Source organism: Schistocerca gregaria, chromosome 4, assembly GCF_023897955.1.
Source record: "Schistocerca gregaria isolate iqSchGreg1 chromosome 4, iqSchGreg1.2, whole genome shotgun sequence".
Classification (NCBI taxonomy): Eukaryota; Metazoa; Arthropoda; class Insecta; order Orthoptera; family Acrididae; genus Schistocerca; species Schistocerca gregaria.
The window spans coordinates 760,164,220-760,183,211 of NC_064923.1; the positions used below are offsets into that span (position 1 = coordinate 760,164,220).

Sequence of the window (18,992 nt, forward strand, 5' to 3'; positions counted from 1 at the left end):
GGGAGGGAAGGGAGTGGAAAGGAGGGGAGAATGGGAAAAGATCATTGGGTGCACTGCCAGCAAGCTGTGCACAGTGGCAGTGGGGATTTGAGTTGGGTGGAGATGATAGGGTAGATGGGGGAGGAAACTGTTGGTTGGAGGGTGTGGGGCAGTAGGTTACTGTAGGTTGAGGCCAGATTATTTTGGGAGCAGAGAATGTGTTGTAAGGATAACTCCTATCTGTGCAGTTCAGAAAAGGTGGTGATGGAGGGGAGCATCCAGATGATCTAGGCTGTGAAGCAACCATTGAGATCAAGAATGTTATTTTCAGCTGTGTGTTGAGCAATAGGGTGCAACACTTTGCTCTTGGCCACAATCTGAGTGTTGCTGTTCATCCTGGTGGATAGGTGATTGTTAGTCATATCAATGTAAGAATCTGATCAATGATTGCTGCAGAGCTGGTACATAACATGGCTGCTTTCATAGGTGGGCTGAGCTCTGATTGGGTTGGACAAGCATGTGGCAGGACTGGAATAGGAAGTGCTGGTGGGTGGATTGTGCAGATCTTGCTCCTGGCCTTCCACAGGGATATGATGCTTGTGGCAAGGGGCTGGAATTGGGAGTGGCATAGGGATGGGCTAGCATATTGTGGAGGTTGGGTGGGTGGCGGAACAGCACTTTAGGATGGGTGGGAAGGAACTTGGGTAGGATGTCCCTCATATCAGGGCATGATAATAGATAATCAAAGCTCGTCAAAGGATGTGGTTCAGTTGTTCCAGTCCACGGTGGTACTGAGTGACAAAGGGAGAAAGGAGGGGTGGGTGGATTGGGAGGGGGGGTGACATACCATGGGAAATCTGTTTGAAGACTAGGTCTGGGGGATAGTGCCTGTTTATGAAGGCCTGTGTAAGACCTTCAGCATACTGGGTAAGGGAGCTGCCATCACTGTAGATACACCGTACCCAGGTGACTAGGCTGTATGGGAGGTATGGGAGGGATTTTTTTGAGTGGAAGGGATGGGGAACTGTTGAAATGCAGGTACTATGTTGGTGGTTGGTAATAGGTGTGTGAATAGAGGACTCAAAGAGTAGGAGTTCAATGTCCAGGAAAGTGGCATGCTGGATTGAGAAGGACCAAGTGAAGTGGATGGGAGAGAAGGTATTGAGGTTGTGAAGGAATGAGGATAGGGTGTTCTGGCCCTGAGTCCAGATCATGAAGATATCATCAATGAACCTGAAGTGGATCAAGGGTTTGGAGCTTTGGGAGGCTAGGAAGGTTTTCTCTAAATAGCTTCTAAATGGATTGGGCGGGTGCCCATGGCTGTGCTGTGGATTTGTTTGAACACCTTACTTTCAGAGAAGAAGTAGTTGTGTGTAAGGTGTATGTAGAATGAGTTAGTTGATCTACAGTCTAAGGGATAGCAGTAAGACCACGGATATGAGGAATGTTGGTGTATAGGAAAGTGTCTGCCATCTCTAGTCCATGCATATTCTGCCAGGCAACATTGTTTCCTCTTCTTCCATCCATACCCTGCTTGACATGCTACAGATTAATTTAAATAATGAAAAGGAGTGATGCAAGGAGCAACAGAATGGCTGTACAGCGGAGGGCTGAGCGAAGTAAATGTACAAGGATAGCAATATTCATAGTCACACACACTGTCCTTTACTGATCAGAGTAAATAACATTCAAATCAACTTCAGTTACAAAACTGACTTAGACAAGCAAGTCTCATGCAAATCAGTACTTAATAAAACAAAGAGAGACCAATGTTTAAAAACTTCAGGTCTTTTCAAAAATCTAATAATAGTAATGATAAAAAACAGGTTCCAATTTACAAGGTAATTAACCTTGTTGAGTGACAACACATTACACCAAAATGGCAATAATAGTAAGATCCAAAACTCTCCCTTTAAGTAGTAGTAATTAACTGTAGAAAATTCTGGGGCACTCAACCAACAAGAATTTAAAAGATATTAAAATAACTGGGCATTTGGGCAGACAACCACCCTGAAAGTGCAGTCAAATACTTTGACAGTACAACAATATGCTGTTATTGCCATATGGTTAGAAAGGCCATGCACATGCAGCATACATCTACAACACACTAAGGTTGCACATTAACAACCAATAACGGCCAGGATACCACAGCAAATGACACCAATACAATTACATGAAAGAATAGGTTATCACATGAGCTATTTAAGATAAAAACAAATCAACAAGACAGGGAACGAATTGCGACAGGGAACGAATTGCAAACAAGTATCATTAATGGTGGCCATGTGGCAGAGAAGCACAACACAGTGAACATGGCCCTTAAGTCAAACATGTGAGCATGCAAGAAGCAAGAAAAACTAAAGAATCACTCACAGGTGACCAATATTCGTTAACTGCAAACAGAGTGGCCCTGATAAACAGTACAGTGGCTACCTAACTTATCTCTGTGTGCAACCAATCCCATCCAAAATAAATCTGATGCCAAATATGAAGAAGTCATTCAAATGATATTAAATAACAGAAAATAATATTACACTTAAGACGTTGCATAAGTGAATGTAATTTACCCTTGCATGGAACAGTTGAATTAATCACGGGTAAATGCACAAAACTCACATAGGCCAGCTAGAAGTTTACTACAATTTACAGTCACTGGACCTTCCAAGAGATCAATGGACGTTCAAACCTTACTCTTGTGGCACAACATAATCAGAAGTTATGTACAAGGCAATGTCACAAAAGACATATTCAATTTGGGTTGAACAGGAGTGGCTGACATAACACCAAATATTAGTACTTATGGCCCTCTATCTCATTGCCAGACACTTCTGTTAATGTGCAAAATTTCCTGCATTAAACTGGACCACAACTTGGTCCATTGCAACCCTCAACATAGTTTCCTTACCTACAGTCAATTGACGGAACCAGCTTCCTCCAATGCCAGGGGAACTGAAACTATCCATTTCCAGCAGTTTGCTCTAACTGCCCTGCTGAAAACACAGAAATGCACCATGCCTGCTCCCCATGTGGCTAGACCACTGAACAAATATGGGAAATTGCTTACACAACAGCTGTCCATCTTAGGGCAGTTGGTAAGCTAAACACAAGGCTGCTCCTGGAAGAAGGCGAGGTCTGCTCTTGAGCAGTGTCCATTATGAACTCAACTCACCAGCTCCACACCACCTCCCTGCTGTGCAAAAAGACCAGCAGGTGGCATTGAAGATGCAGCAAAGTGTGCAATGGAGACATGCCATGAAGCCAAATCGATACATCGTGGGGGAGCCATACAACTCACTGCTATTGCTCCCCCTTCCATGCTCCACTATGTATTGTCACTCCCATTTGATGTGTTTCAGTTTCTGTTTGGGCTAAGCAGCCAGAGAGTAGAGTTTGTATCTATACAACTCAATGGTATTTGTAAGAATATTAATCAGCTGGTTGTTCAGCTGGGTCACCCACAGATCAGTAGGGGAATAACAAGTAGGAGTGGCACAAAAATGATTAGGATATTGTGACTGAACGTTACTACATGGATTTGGAGTATGACTCCGAGAATGGTATCACTCACTCCATGGCATTATGACAGATATTAAAAGACCAAAATGTTTTCCAAGAACTCAGTAAATAAGACTAGTGTGAAACAGTAGCCAGAAACTGCATAGAATAAACTGCATAGAAAATCTGTTTAAGGACTAGCTGAGCAGGATGTTATCTATTCTTAAGATTTGGCAACCATATTCTGGTAACACCTGCTTCGTTTGTGGACAAGATATCCATCAGTGCCAAGGTTGTAGTGGAGCCAATATTTGATGTGGCACTGGTGACAGCTATCAGAATGTAGGTGCTGTATTTCATAAATGTCTTCAATATGGACAGATTATTTTATGGGGCTGAGAAGGACGAAGTGAAACAAACTTGGGAGTAAGTGTTGGTGTTTAATAACAAAGAACAAAATAATGTTCTTGCCATAGGATTCATACATGAAGATGTCATTCAGTGAACCTCGAATCTGCTCTGTGTGTGTGTGTGTGTGTGTGTGTGTGTGTGTGTGAGAGAGAGAGAGAGAGAGAGAGAGAGAGAGAGAGAGAGAGAGAGAACTAGTGTTTACTTAATCTACATTTGAGTGACTCCTTGCCCAAACTTCTTGTCTGCTGTTTCCATTTAAGAATTTCTGATATTACTGAAAAAATAAAATTGAGGTTCAGTTACAGAATTTAATTTGTGTGGATGCAACCCCCATTCATGATTTTCCTGTTTATTTATTAATGTAGATTCTTTTTCCTGGTTTTCTATATTTCAGATGTTTTGTTCCTTATTATTCTCTATATAAATGTAATTTGTGTTGTCCTAATGAAGAATTTGCAGTTTGAACTGAATGACAATGAATGCTGGGCACATATTTTTGTTGGCGAGCCTTGGTTCACACGGAAAGAAACTGGTGAAACGGAGGGTGATCCTCAACATATCATGCAGGAAAAACATCTAGATATTGCTCCTTCTTGGGTACAGAGGATTGAGATACCTCGTCCAGGTAAAGATTTATCTTGTATTGTCCTTTTACTGGATGTTTCATTGTGATTTATGTTAACTAACTGAAATTGCTGTTTTGAAATATATTGCCAGGCAAAAAAAAGTGAAGCACTCAGAAGAGGAGTCATAAATGAAATAAAACTTCACAGATTGAAACGTTATGTTATGTTATTTCAATGATAACAGAATCAAGTCAAACTTAAAAAGAACTTGGCAGAATGAGCCCTCTTATCACCAATAGGATATTGCACCGCATCTAGTCTGCTAGCATACACTGATTCAGTTGTAAAAGGTGACAAAGCCATTGTACCCTCTTCTGAGGCAAGCTGGTCCACAGTTTTTGTAAATGGTCTTTGATATCTTGGCTAATGACACTTAGACAGAGATGACGTTGGAGCTGGTGTTTTACATGTTCTATTAGGAACAATCTGGGGATCTTACTGGTCACAAGAGTACTTCAACATCACATAGACCAATCATAGAGACACATGCCAAGTGTGAATGAGCATCGTTCTGTTGCAAAAGGGCTCCATTATACTGTCACACGAGGATACAGGATGTCCATAATGTATCGTTGTGCCATTAGAGCTCCCTTAGTGAGTATCAGTTGTTACAGAAGTCATACCTGATGACTTCTCACACTGTGATGCCAGGAGTAACACCATTGTGCCTCTCCACAATGTGGGAACAGTTGGACCTTCCCCATTTCACGGCCATATTCGCTGACGATTGTCATCTGTGTTAGTACAGAAGCGTGATTTTTCACTAAACACAACGCAGTGCCACTCACCAGCAGTCCTTACTTCCTGATTGGTTGCACCACTACAGGCACATTTGTTTGTGTTGTAGTATTAATGGCACCATACAAATGGATCAGTAGTCCCCTAGTCTAACTTCTGATAGTCTACAAGCAATGGTGTGGTATGACACAAAATGTTGCAAGGAATCTGTTACTTGTTCTCAGATGGCAGATGCAGATGTGAAGGAGCTATGATGTTCTTAGCAAACAATGTGGTCGTCCTCTTGTGTGGTGATCAGATGTTTTCATCCAGAACCGTGACAATGCAATCTTAACAGCTGGCTACAGTCACATCCAGATGCCCCACAAATTTGGATATTGCAGGACTTGACCTGCTGGCGAAACAGAGGACCACAACAAAGCACCTTTCAAGCACTGTAAAGTGCTGATACTGCTGGCCTGCATGAGTACACAGCATCTGTGTCTCCAGTTTTGAACCACTTCACAGAGAACATTTCTGGCTCTTAGACCTTTCTCCTTGGCTACTCATAACACTATTTTATTTTCTCCACAGGACTGCTAAGCCTGATATAATGTGATCATTTTAGTGTGATGTACAAGAGCGGGGAGTGCCTACTCATAATCTAGTGTGGGTATCCTTAGAGAACATTAAGGGCCAGTTACCAGCCATTTCCAGTGAGGCTAGTGGATGTTCACATTTGATATGTAACTTTGTCATTTTAAGAGACAGGACTGTAGCATTTGGATATACAGTGGGGTGCAAGAGCAATTCTTCTAGTTGTCAGGACTGTTTTCAACTCTCAGTCCTCGGCATTGTGGATTGGATGGGTTGGCAAGGGGTACAGGGGTCTGTTGGAGGTGAAGGTGGCTGCAGCAAGACAGGTGAAGTGCATGTAAACTTTTTGTTTGTCCAAAAAGCTACAGCAGTTACAGGGATGTGCCATCAACGAGTGGCGCAACCTGGTGTTGACTTACAATGTCCGTGTTCGATGGCTGCAGTCAATTGTCAGTCTCGCAGCCTGTGGTGGACAGAAGCTGCACTTCGTCACTTTGGCTGGGTGGCAGATTGGTGGCTCATCACTGCTGATAGGCCGCATGCTGACTAGGCTGCTGGCTGTCATGGCCCCCACTGCAGTGGCTGATGCTGACTGGTGAAGCTTTTAGTGCTGGGCAGTGTAGAAGTGGGGTGGCATTGCACACCAAGCAGAGGATTTCAGCATACAGGTAGTGGGTTGATAGTGACAACAGCTGACCAGCAGATGCTGGAGTGATCCAGCAGCACAGCGGGTACTGGTTACAGTCAATGGCTCGAACCTCTGCCTGATTGTACAGTTGGAATGTATATATAATGCACTGGTGACTATTTATTTGGCTGTCTGCTGGTGAAGCAATGCACCTCTGGTTGTCACAGTACTTCATCAGCTATTTGTTACAAGATGTTGATGTAACATACAGTGCTTCTGCAGCTTGTGTCTGTTATTAGTTATATGCCTTGTGGAAGGTAATTGGAAAACTGTGCTCTGAATTTCCTTGGTGACACTGTGTGCCACAGAATATCTCCACTATTTGGAGAAATTTGGTCCCTGAATTTAGCTTGGTGCTGCTCCGAAGAGTCGTAGATAGAACAGGCAATCAGATACAACTAGAAATGACAAGTCTCACTGTAGTTTGTATAGTTCTAGTCACTGGTTCTTTTGGAAAACTATGGTTCAATTCATACCTTGCTAACAGGAAACAAAGGGTGTCAGTGCAAGGGACTAGTGAATAAAATGATCAGTCATCATCAGAATGGGAAGAAATTACATGTGGTGTCCCAAAAGGATCCATCTTAGGGCCATTGCTTTATCTTGTGTACATTATTGATCTCTCATCAGTTACACTGCCAGAAGCAGAGTTCGTTTTGTTTGCAGATGACACAAGTATTGCAATAAATAGTATGTCGAATGTAGTTCTAGAAAGATTTGCTAATGATATTTTCATGTGAATTAATAAATGGTTTAAAGCCAACTCACTGACATTAAACTTGGCAAGGACTCACTATATGCAATTCAGAACCTGTAAGAGGTTTCCACCCAGCATATGCCTAAAGTATGAAGAAGAGCAGATAAAAGAGGTTGACAGTCTTAAATTTCTGGGATTACAACTCGATAATAAATTCAGTTGGGAGGGGCATACCACAGAACAGCAGAAACACCTTAACAAATCTGTATTTGCAATTCGAGTGTTAGCAGACATAGGCGACATAAAAATGAAAAAGCTTGCATACTTTGCCTACTTTCATTCTATAATGTCATATGGTATAATATTTTGGGGTAACTCTTCGATCAAACAAAAGTTTTCAGAGTCAAAAAGCGTGTAATACGTATTATTTGTGGAGTAAATTCACAGATGTCCTGTAGAAACCTCTTCAAAGAACTGGGTATACTAACTATTGCCTCTCAGTATATTTATTCCTTAATGAAATTTGTCCTAAATAATATATCTCTTTTTCCAACAAAGAGCTCAGTTCATACATACAATACCAGGAACAAAAATGATCTGCACAAGGACTTCAAAGCACTTACTTTAGTTCAAAAAGGGGTCCACTACTCAGGAGAACTGATCTTCAATAATTTGACAGCAAACATAAAAAGTTTAGTTACAAATAAAGATCAGTTGAAAAGGAGCCTGAAAGACTTACTAGTGGCCAACTCCTTCTACTCCATTGACGGATTTTTTAATAGAAACAAATGTTGTATTGTATATATTCATACTATTAATATTGTTATTTCAATAAATAAATAAATAAATATCCACGAGGATCTCCTCAACATGGATCTATGGAACGAAAAACTAATCAAATCTAATCTAATCTTTGACTTGTATAGTAGTGTATCTGATATATGTTACTACATTTGACTGTGTGGTTACTTTTGTCCAAAATATTCATGTTTCGGTCCAGTTTTTGTAGTCTACTGACTGCTTTCTGCGACATTTTCTATGCTGTCCCACTGAGTCTCTTGTTGACAAAACACGTAACAGTCCATGACATTCACTTGTCAGTTTAGGAGCAATGTTAAACCACTTCTAAAGAGATTTGAGAGACATCCTATGACATCATAAGTATACGTACCTACTCTTTCTCACTTACTATCCTACTTAACCTTAAAAACATATATCATTTATCTTAAACAAGTGATCACACTTCTCAAAATGATCAACATCACTGCTTTCCTACCAGACTAAATTAAACACCCTGTGTTTCTACTGCACACATTACACAATCACATGTTACCTGAAAAGGGAAACTTCACTTAGAAGTTCCTTTAAAATATTACCTAATTACATGCTTTAACTACAGCGAAATGCCTCCTTTATAGTTCTGTGCAAACTTTTTGTATGAATGTAAAACTTTATATGATTCAACTCCTGGCATTGCTAAATGATTTCATACATGTAACATATAAACATACATGATGAGAAGAAGTGCTTAACCTGAAATATTCACAAAAAGTAAGTAATTCATGGTAGAGGCACTGAGCCAAATTATAATGCCTGTAAGAACTGAAGAACTATCATTTAAATCTTAAACATTGTGTCATCCAGAGATATCCAGTGTATCATGCTTCAAGAGTGCTGTGGTCCCAGTGATGTATTTAGCCACAGGCACTTTCCTAGCTGCAGCTAGTGTACCTCAATACCACTCAACACTATAATTCTTCCTCATCATAAATTCCTAATACCTAATACATTTCCCTTACACTGATTCTGAAAGTTATCTTAGGTGAATTTTCTGCTATCAGTTCACTATATGCAAGAGATACATAGCGCTATAGTGAAGACATCATGCCAACAATCGCCCTTCCTCTGTGGAATACCAGTGCTTTGCTGAGCTGCTTTAAGCCAGTGTCATATGATGTAAAGACAAAAAAGCTTCAACCATGTGATACTGTTGTAACACTGATCTTCGTTTCACTTCATTGGCATTGCACCATGGGTTCAACTATCTTCTAGAAAATAGAATAAGCAGCTGGTGTGTGGTACAGAAACAGGAAAAGAAGAGAAAAGCTCTTCTCACAACTCAGGTACTCGTCTCGTATAGGGTGCGTATAGGATGCTGTGTTCTCGGAATGCTATACAACAATTGAACCAGATAACATTAGTAGTTTTATTTCAATAAAGCAGATTGACAATAGTTAACTTTGTATTTAGAACAAGTGTTGCAAGCAATGGGCAACATGCAAACACTAATGTTTTTCATTACAGACAAAGTCCGAACAAGCAGTGGATTTGGGTAACTAATAACTATTCTCGAAGCACTGTCTGCTAGACTGTGCATATAGTTTGTGAATACTGTCCACTAACGTGTGGCTGAGGCTGGCAGGAGCAACGATTATATTCACTTCTTGCAGAGGTCGCTCATGTCGTGGCATGGTCCTTGTGAGCGGGCTATTGGCTGATGTCGATTCACCGCCTTCTCTGGTCTTGCATTCTTTCTCTACTTTCTGGTTCCAGTGGTTATGCCAAAATATACCCCCCCCCCCATCCCCCAAAGTGATGGACTGTTGTTGTGTAGGGAGTTTGACCTTTGACCATGGCAGGGGATTCAGTAGTGTGGGCTCAACATCAGGCCAGAAGCTGTGGCTGCAGGGGTTGCCAATCTTCCAGGCACACCCCATGATCCAGCCTGCGCTGTGGTGGATATGCCCCTGGAAAATGACCAGAATGGTATGCATCCACCTCCTGGTGCCATGAATCAGATAAAGAAGGAGGCAACTGCTGTGGTGTGGGTGGGTCCAGGAGGCAGAGGAGGTGAAAGCTCTGTCTCCTTGGAGTCATCCCACAGTGTTGTTAGAACACCCTCTGGTGGCTGCTGTGGTCACGCTGTCCTCTGGACCCTTGAATCTGGGGGAAGAGAGACTGGTAGATCGTAGTGTACATGACAGAGGTGAAGATGATTTTGATGGTGGCCCTGCAAGCCACCTGGGCGTGAAAGGAGATACATGCAAGCACCGAGTCGACAGATGATCTTGCCTTGTACCTACTATCTGCTGCCGCTGAAAACCCTATAAAAAACAATACGATGTGGTGTGAAGCAATACTTGTGGCCTTCCTCTGGCGCCAGATGCTGAGGAGGGTGGAGCAGGAGGAGCAGTGTGCAATGGCAGCGGCCGTGAAGCAATTCCACTGGCGATGGTCCATCTCATGGGTGCGAATGATATGAGGCGAGAAACAGTTGCCAGGCTTGATCCCTGCTGTTGTTGTTGTTATGGTCTTCAGCCCAGAGACTGGTTTGATGCAGCTCTCCATGCTACTCTATCCTGTGCAAGCTTCTTCATCTCCCAGTACCTACTGCAACCTACATCCTTCTGAATCTGTTTAGTGTATTCATCTCTTGATCTCCCTCTACAATTTTTACCCTTCATGCTGCCCTCCAATACTAAATTGGTGATCCCGCGATGGTTCAGAACATGTCCTACCAGCCGATTTCTTCTTCTAGTAAAGTTGTGCCACAAATTTCTCTTCACCTTAATTCTATTCCATACCTCCTCATTAGTTATGTGATCTACCCATTTAATCTTCAGCATTCTTCTGTAGCACCACATTTTGAAACCTTCTATTCTCTTTTTGTTCAAACTATTTATTGTCAATGTTTCATTTCCTTACATGGCTACACTCCATAGAAATTCTTTCAGAAACGACTTCCTGACACTTAAATCTATACTTGATGTTAACAAATTTCTCTTCTTCAGGAACGCTTTCCATGCCATTGCCATCCTACATTTTATATCCTCTCTACTTTGACCATATTATGGTCCCCAAATAGCTCTCAGCACCGTGGAACTTAACTGCTGTGGTCATCAGTCCCCTAGAACTTAGAACTACTTAAACCTAACTAACCTAAGGAAGTCACACACATCTGTGGCTGAGGCAGGATTTGAACCTGTGACCATAGTGGTCGGGCGGTTCCAGACTGTAGCGCCTAGAACTGCTCGGCCACCCCGGCCGGCCCCTCAGCATCACCGGACTTAATTCGACTACCTTCCATTATCCTCATTTTGCTTTTGTTGATGTTCATCTTATATCCTCCTTTCAAGACATTGTCCATTCCATTCAACTGCTCTTCCAAGTCCTTTGCTGTCTGGGACAGAATTACAATTTCTGTCATCCCAGCAAACTTTGGCCATCTGATTAGATTAGATTAGATTAGAGATTAGATTAGTTTTTTGTTCCATAGATCCATGCTGAGGAGATCCTTGTGGATGTGGAACATATCTTTTTTTTATAATAATAAGCTGAAATAACAATACTAATAGTATGAATATATATACAATACATCGTTTGTTTCTATTAAAAAATTCGCCAATGGAGTAGAAGGAGTTGGCCACTAGTAAGTCTTTCAGTCTCCTTTTCAACTGATCTTTATTTGTAGCTCAATTTTTTATGTTTGCTGGCAAGTTATTGAAGATGAGTATTCCTGAGTAGTGGACCCCTTTTTGAACTAAAGTAAGTGCTTTGAAGTCCTTGTGCAGATCATTTTTGTTCCTGGTATTGTATGTATGAACTGAGCTCTTTGTTGGAAAAAGTTAGTTAGTTAGTCAACCCAGTTCTTTGAAGAGGTTTCTACAGGATGTCCATGAATTTACTCCACAAATAATATGTATTACACGCTTTTGGACTCTGAAAACTTTTGTTTGACTTGAAGGGTTACCCCAAAATATTATACCATATGACATTATGGAATGAAAGTAGGCAAAGTATGCAAGCTTTTTCATTTTTATGTCGCCTATGTCTGCTAACACTCGAATTGCAAATACAGATTTGTTAAGGTGTTTCTGCTGTTCTGTGGTATGCCCCTCCCAACTGAATTTATTATCGAGTTGTAATCCCAGAAATTTAAGACTGTCAACCTCTTCTATCTGCTCTTCTTCATACTTTAGGCATATGCTGGGTGGAAACCTCTTACAGGTTCTGAATTGCATATAGTGAGTCCTTGCCAAGTTTAATGTCAGTGAGTTGGCTTTAAACCATTTATTAATTCACATGAAAATATCATTAGCAAATCTTTCTAGAACTACATTCGACATACTATTTATTGCAATACTTGTGTCATCTGCAAACAAAACGAACTCTGCTTCTGGCAGTGTAACTGATGAGAGATCATTAATGTACACAAGATAAAGCAACGGCCCTAAGATGGATCCTTTTGGGACACCACATGTAATTTCTTCCCATTCTGATGATGACTGATGACTTAATTCACTAGTCCCTTGTACTGACACCCTTTTTTTTCCTGTTAGCTAGGTATGACTTGAACCATTTTTCAGCAGTGCCCATGACACCATAGAATTCTAATTTATTTAAGAGGATGTTGTGGTTCACACACTCGAATGCCTTTGACAAATCACAGAAAATACCTGCTCCTTGTTACTTGCTATTTAATGAATTAAGTACATTTTCACTGTAGGTGTAAATAGCCTTCTCGATATCAGAACCCTTCAGAAATCCAAACTGTGTTCTTGTGAATATGTTACTTGTGGTCAGATGGTTGAGAAGCTGCCTGTACATTACTTTTTCTAAAATTTTTGAGAATGCTGGCAAAAGTGAAATCGGTCTGTAGTTTGATGGTATCTCTTTATACCCTTTCTTGAATACAGGCTTAACATCTGCATATTTTAGCCAGTCAGGAAATGTCCCAGCTATAATTGATTGGTTACACAAGTAACTCAGAATTGTACTAAATTCACAAGAACATGCCTTAATTAACTTTGTTGATATTTCATCGTAACCACTAGAATGCTTTGTTTTTAAAGATTTTATTATGGAAGTTATTTCTTCTGGTGAAGTGAGTGACATATTCATGTACCTTAAGCTATTTGTAAAGGCTAGTTTCAGATATTCGAGGGCATTATTTACTGATCCTGACAATCCCATTCTATCAGTAGCAGATATTAAGTACTTGTCTAATAGATTTGCCACACTATGCCCATCAGTTACTAATGTGTCATCTACCCTTAGTTCTATTTGCTCCTGTTCCTTTCTGGTTCTACCAGTCTCCTCTTTCACTATATCCCATATTGTTTTTATTTTGTTCACTGACATTGCTATCTTCTTCTCATAGTGCATTTGTTCAGATGTGTCAATTACTTTTTTAAATATTTTACAGTATTCCTTGTATTTAGCTAAATCATCAGCATTGGAGCTATTCTTGGTCGATAGATACATTTTCCTTTTTGTCTTACAGGAAATCTTTATTCCTTGTGTAATCCATGGTTTTATTATAGACTTCTGTTTAATTGGAGTAACTTTGAGAGGAAAACAGTTTTCAAACATGGTACTGACATTGTTCATGAATGTGTTATATTTTTCAATCATGTCATGAGCACTATAAACGTCTTTTCAGTTCATATCTTTGAGCAGTTTTCTAAAACACTCAATTTTTGGTTGATTGACTACTTTCCTGTACTCAGATTTAGCAGTCTTCATAATCTGCTTAGAATTTACATCTAAAACAAGGAGCTGCATGTCATGATCTGGTAGTCCATTTATTACAGGTTTTATGATATGATTTTGTTCCTTTGATTTGTGTATAAAAATGTTATCAATGGCTGTCCTTGAGGATTTAGTGATCCTAGTTGGAAAGTTTACAGTGTGAGTTAGATTGAAAGACAACATTACTAACTGCAGTAAATGTTTACTGGAAGATTGCATTAGAAAATCTGTATTAAAGTCACCAGCAATCAAAATTTCTTTGTTTCTTCCTGTTAAATAACCCAAAAGAGCTTCTAGATGATTTATGAATAGATTATAATTTCCTGCAGGTGCTTGGTAAATAGTTACTATTATATAGGATCTGTTATGGAACTCTACTTCTGTTGCACATGCTTCTAGATGCTGCTCTAAACAGAATTTATTAATGTCAATGTTCTTGAATTTATGGTATTTTTTAATAAATGTGGCAACTCCTCCTCCATCCATATCTACTCTGCAGAAGTAGGAGGCTAGCTTAAATCCTGAAATGTCTAACATATCTATACCAGTGGTCACTTGATGTTCAGAGAGGCAGATTATGTCAATTTGGTTAGATGAATTCATTTCATCGATACAAATAAGTAGTTCATTAACTTTATTTCTGAGTCCCAGAATGTTCTAGTGTAATAAAGATAACCGATACTGCATACTAATGGGATTAAAACTGCTTTGGCGAAGATGAACTGGCAGTTTCTGATTACTTTCTGTTAAACATTGTTTAAATGGAGGCTGTATGCTAAAATCTGACTCCTGTTCATCTGTTTTCTCAAACTGAGTGTGTCTGCCAATTTCTCTTAAAACTCGTTTTCTTTCCCCCTTCCCTATCCTAAAAAAGGCATCAGTCTGACACCTGTGACCACTCGTATTTTACCACTTGTGACAGTGTGCCCCCTTAAGTTTTCTGCAATCAACGCAGACAATTATCCCTTCTCTTTCGTAATGAGGAGAAGGCCATGCCTAGTGTAGTCCCACCTATCGATAGCATCCACAGGAATCAAACCAATATGGGACCCTATACCCATCCTAAGCAGCTTGATGGTCCTGACAAAACATTCCACTTCGCTGTTTGACTGGGGGTGGAACTGTGTACTAGTTAATGCTGTATGCCATCATGTTCACAGAATGTTTCAAATTAATTTGATGTGAACTGAGGGCTGTTGTCTGACACCCTTACTTCAGGTAAACCTTCGTGGCAAAAAATTGATGACAACACCTGAATTGTGCTACGTGAGTTCTTCGAGTTCATTGGCAGAGCAAAAGGAAACTTGCTGTATGAGTCAATAAATATCAGTCAGCAAGTTTTCCAAAAAGGTCCCACAAAGTCTGTGTATACGTTGCCATTTTCAACACATGCATGACACCATGACAACATCTGTTCTATTTGGGTGTCCATACCCTGCTAGGTACACTGTCAACGCGCTAACTGTTTCGTACGAACAATCCCCCCTGTGCCCATGGTGAAGTAACTGCAACACTTCTTTTTGCAAAGCTTTAAGGATCAACACATGTGACTGTCCACTGTCATTTTGTACAATAATTACACTTTTCTGTACAGCAAGGCTATGCTGATGAGCAAAGTATTGGCACAATACACAGTTCTTTATGGTATGCAAGGAACGAGGCCAAGATGTGCGAATGTTTGTTAGCAAAATGTTCAAATCAAGATCAGCTTTCGTGGCCTGTGCAACTTTCTTATAATTCAGCAGAAAAGACTGAAGCAATTCAGAATACTGAGCATTGATGTGACAACAAGAGGCAGCAGAAGTGTCAAAGTCTGTGTCAGGGTCAATATGAAAGCATGAAAGTGCATTCGCATTACCATGTTGAGCTGTCAGGTAATACACAATCTCATACTGGTATTGAGACAACAACAAAGCCCATCTTTGCAATTTTTGGGCAGGTTGTACAGGAACCGGTTTCATCGGATGAAACAAGGACTGCAAAAGTGTGTAATCCATTGTTGTTGTTGTCTTCAGTCCTGAGACTGGTTTGATGCAGCTCTCTATGCTACTCGATCCTGTGCAAGCTTCTTCATCTCCCAGTACTTATTGCAACCTACATCCTTCTGAATCTGCTTAGTGTATTCATCTCTTGGTCTCCCTCTATGATTTTCACCCTCCACGCTGCCCTCCAATGCTAAATTTGTGATCCCTTGATGCCTCAGAACATGTCCTACCAACCAGTCCCTTCTTCTTGTCAAGTTGTGCCACAGACTCCTCTTCTCCCCAATTCTATTCAATACCTCCTCATTAGTTATGTGATCTACCCATCTAATCTTCAGCATTCTTCTGTAGCACCACATTTCAAAAGCTTCTATTCTCTTCTTGTCCAAATTATTTATTGTCGATGTTTCACTTCCATACATGGCTACACTCCATACAAATACTTTCAGAAACGACTTCCTGACAATTAAATCTACACTTGATGTTAAGAAATTTCTCTTCTTCAGAAACGCTTTCCTTGCCATTGCCAGTCTACATTTTATATCCTCTCTACTTCGACCATCATCAGTTATTTTGATCCGCAAATAGCAAAACTCCTTTACTACTTTAAATGTCTCATTTCCTAATCTGATTCCCTCAGCATCACCCGACTTAATTCGACTACATTCCATTATCCTTGTTTTGCTTTTGTTGATGTTCATCTTATATCCTCCTTTCAAGACACTGTCCATTCCGTTCAACAACTCTTCCAAGTCCTTTGCTGTCTCTGACAGAATTACAATGTCATCGGCGAACTTCAACATTTTTATTTCTTCTCCATGGATTTTAATACCTACTCCGAATTTTTCTTTTGTTTCCTTTACTGCTTGCTCAATATACAGATTGAATAACATTGGGGACAGGCTACAACCCTGTCTTACTCCCTTCCCAACCGCTGCTTCCCTTTCATGCCCCTCGACTCTTATAACTGCCGTCTGGTTTCTGTAAAAATTGTAAGTAGCCTTTCGCTCCCTGTATTTTACCCCTGCCATCTTTAGAATTTGAAAGAGTATTCCAGTCAACGTTATCAAAAGCTTTCTCAAAGTCTACAAATGCTAGAAATGTAGGTTTGCATTTCCTTAATCTTTCTTCTAAAATAAGTTGTAAGGTCAGTATTGCCTCATGTGTTCTAATATTTCTGCAGAATCCAAACTGATCTTCCTCGAGGTCAGCTTCTACCAGTTTTTCCATTTGTCTGTAAAGAATTCGCTTTAGTAGTTTGCAGCTGTGACTTGATAAACTGATAGTTCAGTAATTTTCACATCTGTCAACACCTGCTTTCTTTGGGATTGGAATTATTATATTCTTCTTGAAGTCTGAGGGTATTTCGCCTGTCTCATACATCTTGCTCACCAGATGATAGAGTTTTGTCAGGACTGGCTCTCCCAAGGCCGTCATTAGTTCTAATGGAATGTTGTCTACTCCCTGGGCCTTGTTTCGACTTAGGTCTTTCAGTGCTCTGTCAAACTCTTCACGCAGTACCGTATCTCCCATTTGATCTTCATCTACATCCTCTTTCATTTCCATAATATTGTCCTCAAGTACATCGCCCTTGTATAAACCCTCTATATACTCCTTCCACCTTTCTGCTTTCCCTTCTTTGCTCAGAACTGGGTTTCCATCTGAGCTCTTGATATTCATACAAGTGACTCTCTTTTCTCCAAAGGTCCCTTTGATTTTCCTGTAGGCAGTATCTTTCTTACTGCTAGTTAGATAAGCCTCTACATCCTTACATTTGTCCTCCAGCCATCCCTGCTTAGCCATTTTGCACCTGCTGTCGATCTCATTTTTGAGGCGTTTGTATTTATTTTTGCCTGCTTCATTTTCTGCATTTTTATATTTTCTCCTTTTGTCAATTAAATTCAACATTTCTTCTGTTACCCAAGGATTTCTACTAGCCCTCGTCTTTTTACCTACTTTATCCTCTGCTCCCTTCACTACTTCATCCCTCAAAGCTACCCATTCTTCTTCTGCTGTATTTCTTTCCCCCATTCCTGTCAATTGTTCCCTTATGCTCTCCCTGAAACTCTGTACAACCTCTGGTTTAGTCAGTTTATCCAGGTCCCATCTCCTTAAATTTCCACCTTTTTTCAATTTCTTCAGTTTTAATCTACAGTTCATAACCAATAGATTGTGGTCAGAGTCCACATCTGCCCCTGGAAATGCCTTACAATTTAAAACCTGGTTCCTAAATCTCTGTATTACCATTATATAATCTATCTGATAACTTCTGGTATCTCCAGGCTTCTTCCATGTATACAACCTTCTTTTATGATTCTTGAACCACGTATTACCTATGATTATGTTATGCTCTGTGCAAAATTCTACCAGATGGCTTCCTCTTTCATTTCTGTCCCCCAATCCATATTCACCCACTATGTTTCCTTCTCTCCCTTTTCCTACTCTCGAATTCCAGTCACCCTTCATTACCTAAATAATTTCTTTTATCTCATCATACATTTCATCAATTTCTTCATCTTCTGCAGAGCTAATTGGCATATAAACTTGTACTACTGTAGTAGGTGTGGGCTTCGTATCTATCTTGGCCACAATAATGCGTTCACTATGCTGTTTGTAATAGCTTACCCTCCCTCCTATTTTTTTATTCATTATTAAACCTACTCCTGCATTACCTCTATTTGATTTTAGTATTTATAACCCTGTATTCACCTGACCAAAAGTCTTGTTCTTCCTGCCACCGAACTTCACTAATTCCCACTATATCTAACTTCAACCTATCCCTTTCCCTTTTTAAATTTTCTAACCTACCTGCCCGATTAAGGGATCTGACATTCCACGCTCCGATCTGTAGAACACCAGTTTTCTTTCTCCTGATAACGATGTGATCCATTACTACGTAGAATTTTCTGCCATACAAACAGTGGTGAAATTTGGTGACACCATACGTAATAGCCAATGTCTCTTTCTCAATTTGTGAATAGTTACACAAAGTTTTGGACAACACTTTTGATGCAAAAGTGATAGGCCTGCCTTTATCACCAATTCTGTGTAAAATCACTGCACTGATTCTGTAACAGGAAGCATCAACTTGCAATACAACTGGCTTTTCAGGATCAAATTGAACTAAGCATCAATCACTGAGCAATGCATCTTTAAGTTTCTGAAAAGCTACTTGGCTCTCATCTGTCCAAACAAAGGGGACATGCAATGCAATGGAGCCATGATTTGTGCAGCATTTGGTGTGAACTAAATGTAATAGTTTATTTGAA

At 40.2% G+C, this 18,992-nt stretch overlaps 1 protein-coding gene across 1 annotated transcript in view; it reads left to right on the plus strand.

Moving 5' to 3' along the window:
• LOC126267908 (dynein regulatory complex subunit 7-like) overlaps positions 1-18,992 on the plus strand; it is a 283,625-nt gene that overhangs the window by 64,804 nt on the left and 199,829 nt on the right. Inside the window, exon 5 of the mRNA XM_049973218.1 lies at positions 4,336-4,510. Coding sequence (XP_049829175.1) covers positions 4,336-4,510 — 175 coding nt within the window. The remainder of the gene's footprint in view (positions 1-4,335; positions 4,511-18,992) is intronic.